Below are 9,049 nucleotides of genomic sequence, written 5' to 3'. Positions count from 1 at the left end.
GGAGGTGATGGATAAAAGACTACACATTTGGTACAGTGTACACTGCTTGGGTAATGGATGCACCAAAAATCTCAGAAATAACCACTAAAAAAATTTTCCATGTAACCAAAAAACCACCTGTTTCCCAAAAACTATTGAAATAAATTTTTTATCCAGGACCAGATGGATTCACAGCCGAATTCTACCAGAGGTACAAGGAGGAACTGGTACCATTCCTTCTGAAACTATTCCAATCAATAGAAAAAGAGGGAATCCTCCATAACTCATTTTATGAGGCCAGCATCATCCTAATACCAAAGCCTGGCAGAGACACAACAAAAAAAGAGAATTTTAGACCAATATCCCTGATGAACATCGATGCAAAAATCCTCAATAAAATACTGGCAAACCGAATCCAGCAGCACATCAAAAAGCTTATCCACCATGATCAAGTGGGCTTCATCCCTGGGATGCAAGGCTGGTTCAACATATGCAAATCAATAAACATAATCCAGCATATAAACAGAACCAAAGACAAAAACCACATGACTATCTCAATAGAGGCAGAAAAGGCCTTTGACAAAATTCAACAACGCTTCATGCTAAAAACTCTCAATAAATTAGGTACTGATGGGATGCATCTCAAAATAATAAGAGCTGTCTATGACAAACCCACAGCCAATATCATACTGAATGGGAAAAAACTGGAAGCATTCCCTTTGAAAAGTGGCACAAGACAGAGATGCCCTCTCTCACCACTCGTATTCAACATAGCGTTGGAAGTTCTGGCCAGGGCAATCAGGCAGGAGAAGGAAATAAAGGGTATTCAATTAGGAAAAGAGGAAGTCAAATTGTCCCTGTTTGCAGGTGACATGACTGTATATCAAGAAAACCCCATCGTCTCAGCCCAAAATCTCCTTAAGCTGACAGGCAACTTCAGCAAAGTCTCAGGATACAAAATCAATGTGCAAAAATCACAAGCATTCTTATACACCAATAACAGACAGAGAGCCAAATCATGAGTGAACTCCCATTCACAATTGCTTCAAAGAGAATAAAATACCTAGGAATCCAACTTACAAGGGACGTGAAGGACCTCTTCAGGGAGAACTACCAACCACTGCTCAATGAAATAAAAGAAGATACTGAGTCAGGAGCGCGCCAGGCGCGGGGAGCCTGGGACCCGGAGCGAGAGCCGCCTACCTGCAGCCGCCGCCCACGGCACGGCAGCCACCATGGCGCTCCTGCTGCGCTTCGTGCTCCTGTGCGGAGTCGCGAATTTCGCCAGAAGTTTGAGTATCACTACTCCTGAAGAGATGATTGAAAAAGCCAAAGGGGAAACTGCCTATCTGCCATGCAAATTTACGCTTAGCCCGGAAGACCAGGGACCGCTGGACATCTAGTGGCTGATATCAACAGCTGATAATCAGTAGGTGGATCAAGTGATTATTTTATATTCTGGAGACAAAATTTATGATGACAACTATCCAGATCTGAAAGGCCGAGTACATTTTACGAGTAATGATCTCAAATCTGGTGATGCATCAATAAATGTAACGAATTTACAGCTGTCAGATATTGGCAAGTATCAGTGCAAAGTGAAAAAAGCTCCTGGTGTTGCAAATAAGAAGATTCATCTGGTAGTTCTTGTTAAGCCTTCAGGTGCAAGATGTTACGTTGATGGATCAGAAGAAATTGGAAATGACTTTAAACTAAAATGTGAACCAAAAGAAGGTTCACTTCCATTACAGTATGAGTGGCAAAAATCGTCTGACTCACAGAAAATGCCCACTTCATGGTTAGCAGAAATGACTTCATCTGTTATATCTGTAAAAAATGCCTCTTCTGAGTACTCTGGGACATACAGCTGTACAGTCAGAAACAGAGTGGGCTCTGATCAGTGCCTGCTGCGTCTAAACGTTGTCCCTCCTTCAAATAAAGCTGGACTAATTGCAGGAGCCATTATAGGAACTTTGCTTGCTCTAGCGCTCATTGGTCTTATCTTTTGCTGTCGTAGAAAGCGCAGAGAAGAAAAATATGAAAAGAAAGTTCATCACGATATCAGGGAAGATGTGCCGCCTCCAAAGAGCCGTACGTCCACTGCCAGAAGCCACATCGGTAGTAATCATTCATCCCTGGGATCCATGTCTCCTTCCAACATGGAAGGATATTCTAAGACTCAGTATAACCAAGTACCAAGTGAAGACTTTGAACGCGCTCCTCAGAGTCCGCCTCTCCCACCTGCTAAGGTAGCTGCCCCTAATCTAAGTCGAATGGGCGTGATTCCTGTGATGATTCCAGCACAGAGCAAGGATGGGTCTATAGTATAGAGCCTCCATACGTCTCATCTGTGCTCTCCGTGTTCCTTTCCTTTTTTTGATATATGAAAACCTATTCTGGTCTAAATTTTGTTACTAGCCTCAAAATATATCAAAAAATAAGTTAATCAGGAACTGTATGGAATATATTTTTAAAAATTTTTGTTTGGTTATATCGAAATAGTTACAGGCATTAAAGTTAGTAAAGACAAGTTTACCATCTGAAAAAGCTAGATTTTCTTTAAGAGGTTGATTATAAAGCTTTCTAAATTTATCAGTGCCTAAGATGTAGCACTTTGAATATGAAATCATAGGTGAAGAAATTGGTGTACTTACTTGCATACCAAGTTGATTTGAATAACCATCTGAAAGTGGTACTTGATAATTTTTACCATTATTTTTAGAATGTGTATCTCATTTATTTATGGCCCACCAGTCTCCCCCAAATTAGTACAGAAACATCCATGACAAAATTACTTATGTATGTTTGTACTTGTTTTTACAGCTCCTTTGAAAACTCTGTGTTTGAAATATCTCTAAAAACATAGAAAACACTACAGTGGTTTAGAAATTACTAATTTTACTTCTAAGTCATTCATAAACCTTGTCTATGAAATGACTTCTTAAATATTTAGTTGATAGACTGCTACAGGTAATAGGGACTTAGCAAGCTCTTTTATTATATGCTAAAGGAGCATCTATCAGATTAAGTTAGAACATTTGCTGTCAGCCACATATTGAGATGACACTAGGTGCAAAAGCAGGGATAGATTTTGTTGGTGAGTAGTCTCATGCCTTGAGATCTGTGATGGTCTTCAAAATGATGGCCAGCCAGATCAAGGGTGTAGTATCTCATAGTTCCCAGGTGATATTTTTCTTATTAGAAAAATGTTATAACTCATTTATTGTTTGACAATTATAGATTGAAATTTCCTAATTTATTCTAAATTTTAAGTGGTTCTTCAGTTTCAGTGCTTTATGTTGTTGTTGCTTTTGGATGGTGTTACATATTATATGTTCTAGAAACCTGTAATCCTAAATTTACCCTCTTGAATATAATCCCTGGATGATATTTTTATCATAAATGCAGAATAATCAAATACATTTTAAGAAAGTTAAGTGTCCTCCATCAATTCTGTATTCCAGACTTGGGAGGATGTACAGTTGCTGTTGTGTGATCAAACATGTCTCTGTGTAGTTCCAGCAAATCAAGCTGAGCTTCGAACAAGTTTGAGTCTTAGTTTTGTGAAAGTGATTTATTCTTAAAAAAAAAAAGAAAAAGAAAAAAAGATAAGAAAAAGAATAAAAGATAAGAAAAAGGAATAAAGGGACTACTCCTCCTTGCCAAATGTGTTAAATATCATTTTAGGAGAAGAAAGTGGATTTATTGTATTTCCCTTAAGATTGTGAGGGAGTGTGGATATAGTAGAATGAACCAACATTTTCTTTATAATAAATACGGTCTGCAATAAATTATTTCACTAGCTCTAAAACCTTTCCCTAGATTTTAGTAGGGAGTTGGTTTCTGTTAATATCTTTGAGTGCTATGGTGGTAAATGCTACATTATAAACGGTGGCATGTATTTACAGTTAGAGTATTGTGTGTACGCTTTTTAATGGTAAACTTAAGCTGAATGTGTAATGGATTTTTGTATAGTTTTACATATTTGGAAGCATTTTAAAAATAGATTTTAACCTTACATAAAATAACTTTTATACTCGTGTTAACATTTTCATCTGTGCCTTTTGGGTAATTTAATTTCTGTTATGAATTTCTGGTGCCTATGAGGTAGCTATCACCTACCTGAAAGGTGCTTAGAGGTGAAGGTACTGTTTCTAAAAACACCTCACTGTGATACCTTTCTATCCTCACATTTTCAAGCTTGCTTCTTTTCTGTTCTTTGTGGATATAACTTAAGCGGTTGTGTTATTCATAAAGATTTAGAAATTTCAATATTCCCAACACTCTGACTATGTTTCTGATTTTATAACAGTAGCCATTTTTCAATGTCAGATGTTTGGACTGTTTTATATGAATAAAGTTTATTTATAAAATATTATAAAAATAAGTAAATAAACAGAACATTAATAATAAAGTTTTGGTTCTTCCTATTCCTGACTTTCATATAATGAACATTATCCTATTGATGTAAGTAGAAGTTATCATAGAAAGTGGACACGTATAAGACTTTCCTTCCTTTTTTTTTTTTTTTAATAACACATGAGGAACAAGACTTTTCTTCCCATATACTTCATATTTTGGAGGACATTGTTTTAAAGGCTTATGTCTCACTATAAAATTCTGTCAGCCAAATAGTACCAATACATTTTCAAGTAGTTCTCACTGATAATTTAGTTGAACCAGAGACCAAATATTTGCTCCCGAGTTACTACTGGTAATCAAGTAGTTGAACAGAAAATTACTAAAGCATTTCAGTTAGATCAGTCAAGGACAGTACTGCATCTTTTTTTTTTTTTGTTTTTAAGATGGAGTCTCACTCTGTCGCTCAGGCTGGAGTGCAGTGCCGTGATCTCGGCTCACTGCAAGCTCTGCCTCCCAGGTTCATGCCATTCTCCTGCCTCAGCCTCCTGAGCAGCTGGGACTACAGGCACCCACCACCATGCCCGGCTAAGTTTTTGTATTTTTAGTAGAGATGGGGTTTCAGCGTGTTAGCCAGGATGGTCTCGATCTACTGACCTCGTGATCTGCCTGCCTCGGCCTCCCAAAGTGCTGGGATTACAGGCGTGAGCCACTGCGCCCAGCCCAGTACTGCATCTTAACCGCAAAGCCATTTTATTCTACTTTATAACTGAGAGACTTGATACCACCCATCTCTTTAGGTTACAGAGGATAATTTGAAGAGAAATGATACTGTAGAATATGTAGTTCTGTACTTTTTTTTTTAAGAGATGGGGTTTCACTATTGCTCAGGCTGGTCTCAAACTGCTGGGCTCAAGAGATCCTCCTGCCTTGGCCTCCCAAATTGCTGGGATTACAGGTGTGAGCCGCAGCATCCAGCCAGTTCTGTACTTTGAATATGGAGTAGTTTACAGCTATTTTTTTTCTTACTGGCAATGTTAACTAATATGATTCCCTTATTAGAGAGCCTCTCACTCCCCCACCACCAAAAATGTCTGTTATTCATGACAGTAACCAATTATTCTGGACAAATTGCTTCTTTTTAATTTGAGCTCTCTGCCATGGACTTTCCAAGATGGAAACACAGCCTGAGTGTATCTTAGGGAGAGTTTGATTGAAAAAATCCAAATCACTATCCATATAGGTCATGGACATAAAGAGACACCTGATTTTTATTAAAAAGATACTTTTTCAAATTTAAGAGTTAATCTTGGAAATTTGGAACAAGTAAAGGGGCAAGTAAACCTTTTGATTAAATATAAAAGGAACCCATTGCATGAAGTTGACTATCAAATTCTGTGATGTGTGGCTTCTTAAAAATATTCTCAGTGTCTTTCGTGTGCGTGCAGCGTGTATATTTGATGGTATGTGAATGTTAAGAGTTTTTTCTTCTAATTTTCACTTCAGCAGTGTTTAGGGCTTTCAGATGCCTTATTCCAGTGTGAACAGAAAAAGTTCATATTTTATGTGGTTAATGCTTTGATGTGTCACATAAAGAGTAGTTTGTAGAAAATGTTGGCACAATTTTAACTTCTTAGTGGCTTGTGACATTATATATTATATATATATATATATGTACATATATCTTTATAACATTCCTGTGTTTAGTAGTGTAAATGTTCTGGGCAAGTTTTAATATTTTGAATGCCTTTGGATATTCCGGCAATAAAGGCATCATGTTCTGCAATGGGACTTCTTACTCATTTACCTATTTTAACACTAAAATAGACCATAACTGAGCATAAATTCCTTTTATAAATGTTATAGAAGCAGGGAAGAATAATAAACACATTTGTGAATTGTGATTCAGTTTATCTTTAGGGAAGGCTGATCATTTATCTTATAGCAGATAACCCCAGCCTCTTATTCATTAAGGTTAACTTTTATAATTTATTTTATTTTATAATTTAAGAATATAGTATGTATCAGTTAGGTTTGGTTTTAGTCATCGAGACTAAAAGCTCCATCAAAACAGAACTTTGTGTTTTCTGCTAACTTATTTAATGACACAAGTTTTAAGAGAACCACAATTCATTGACTCACTTATTCTTTTCCCTAATTGTGAATTTTGGTGATAAATACACCTGTACTACTGAGGAAAATATTCTGATACTTCACGTGTGCAAAGTATGGAATTGACAGTGTCAGTTTCAGATTTCGTATGTATGATTTCTGGCTTACATATCCAATGGTGAAGATTTTGAAATTTGTAAGAACAAAATTTGTTAAGAAAAACAACTTGCTCTAGTTTTGTGACCTTGTGTACTTTTGAAATAAAATCAAGAAAGCAGAAAAAAAAAATAAAAGAAGATACAAACAAATGGAAGAACATTCCATGCTCATGGGTAGGAAGAATCAATATTGTGAAAATGGCCATACTGCCCAAGGTAATTTATAGATTCAATGCCATCCCCACCAAGCTACCAATGACTTTCTTCACAGAATTGGAAAAAACTACTTTAAAGTTCATATGGAACCAAAAAGGAGCCCGCATCGCCAAGTCAATCCTAAGCCAAAAGAACAAAGCTGGAGGCATCACACTACCTGACTTCAAACTATACTACAAGGCTACAGTAACCAAAACAGCATCGTACTGGTACCAAAACAGAGATATAGACCAATGGAACAGAACAGAGCCCTCAGAAATAATGCCAAATATCTACAACTGTCTGACAAACTTGACAAAAACAAGAACTGGGGAAAGGATTCCCTATTTAATAAATGGTGCTGGGAAAACTGGCTAGCCATATGTAGAAAGCTGAAACTGGATCCCTTCCTTACACCTTATACAAAAATTAATTCAAGATGGATTAAAGACTTACATGTTAGACCTAAAACCATAAAAACCCTAGAAGAAAACCTAGGCAATACCATTCAGAACATAGGCATGGGCAAGGACTTCATGTCTAAAACACCAAAAGCAATGGCAACAAAAGCCAAAATTGACAAATGGGATCTAATTAAACTAAAGAGCTTCTGCACAGCAAAAGAAACTACCATCAGAGTGAACAGGCAACCTACAGAATGGGAGAAAATTTTTGCAATCTACTCATCTGACAAAGGGCTAATATCCAGAATCTACAATGAACTCAAACAAATTTACAAGAAAAAAAACAAACAACCCCATCAAAAAGTGGGCGAAGGACATGAACAGACACTTCTCAAAAGAAGACATTTATGCAGCCAAAAGACACATGAAAAAATGCTCATCATCACTGGCCATCAGAGAAATGCAAATCAAAACCACAATGAGATACTATCTCACACCAGTTAGAATGGCGATCATTAAAAAGTCAGGAAACAACAGGTGCTGGAGAGGATGTGGAGAAATAGGAACACTTTTACACTGTTGGTGGGACTGTAAACTAGTTCAACCATTGTGGAAGTCAGTGTGGCGATTCCTCAGGGATCTCGAACTGGAAATACCATTTGACCCAGCTATCCCATTACTTGGTATGTACCCAAAGGATTATAAATCATGCTGCTATAAAGACACATGCACACATACGTTTATTGCAGCACTATTCACAATAGCAAAGACTTGGAATCAACCCAAATGTCCAACAATATAGACTGGATTAAGAAAATGTGGCACATATACACCATGGAATACTGTGCAGCCATAAAAAATGATGAGTTCATGTCCTCTGTAGGGACATGGATGAAGCTGGAAACCATCATTTTCAGCTAACTATCACAAGGACAAAAAACCAAACACCGCATGTTCTCACTCATAGGTGGGAATTGAACAATGAGAACACATGGACACAGGAAGGGGAACATCACACACTGGGGCCTATTTTGGGGTGGGGGGAGGGGGGAGGGATAGCATTAGGAGATATACCTAATGTTAAATGAAGAGTTAATGGGTGCGGCACACCAACATGGCACATGTATACATACGCAACAAACCTGCACTTTGTGCACATGTACCCTAAAACTTAAAGTATGATAAAAATAAAAAAGTAAATAAAAAATTTTAAAAAATAAATTTTTTAGAAAGGTAAAAAGAAGATTAAATAAATATTTTAATTTAAATAAATACACTTCATAATATCTAGTATTGCACTGATTTAGACATTTAATTTCTAAAAATGGAGATTATTCTTTTTTCCCCATTTGTGAGTAGCAGGGATAATGAGGATTGTTCTTATCATTAAAAATGACTAATGGAGTCTAAAAGTACTAAAATGTTTAAAACCTGCAAAATATTTCATCCAAGCAGCAGAGAACAAATAGTCCACAGGATGGACTTCAAGGAATAACATGAGGATTAGGTGCAGGGGAGTTAGGAGAATAAAGTTACTTTATTATTGTGCTCTATCAAGTTCCACTTTTCATCTATAATGAATACAATATTTTTATTCACTTCCATTCAGAAATTCCACTTCTAGGTAAATACCCCAAAAACAAACTATTGCACATGTACCCAGTGAGATTTGTCAAGAACACTCATTGAAACATCTTTTACAATAGTAAAAAATTGGAAAACAGAATAGGCAAGCAATATATTAAAATACAGGAGACTACAGAGCATGTAAAATGAATGTATTACTGCAACAGTAGTAATATAGATACATATCATAGACATTGTTGAATAATGAAAACATTT

General features: G+C 36.6%; 1 protein-coding gene across 1 annotated transcript; it reads left to right on the top strand.

The window, feature by feature from the left end:
• Nucleotides 1-1,169: 1,169 nt before the first annotated feature.
• LOC129472567 (coxsackievirus and adenovirus receptor-like) lies at nt 1,170-2,539 on the top strand. The gene is given in 1 exon segment (XM_055262352.2): nt 1,170-2,539. A coding segment is annotated over 1 exon segment (1,095 nt). The 5' UTR covers nt 1,170-1,214; the 3' UTR covers nt 2,310-2,539.
• Nucleotides 2,540-9,049: the final 6,510 nt, after the last annotated feature.

This window comes from Symphalangus syndactylus, chromosome 2 (genome assembly GCF_028878055.3).
Source record: "Symphalangus syndactylus isolate Jambi chromosome 2, NHGRI_mSymSyn1-v2.1_pri, whole genome shotgun sequence".
Classification (NCBI taxonomy): domain Eukaryota; kingdom Metazoa; phylum Chordata; class Mammalia; order Primates; family Hylobatidae; genus Symphalangus; species Symphalangus syndactylus.
The sequence above is the reverse complement of the archived record's forward strand: the minus strand, read 5'-3'. Positions and strand labels throughout refer to the sequence as shown.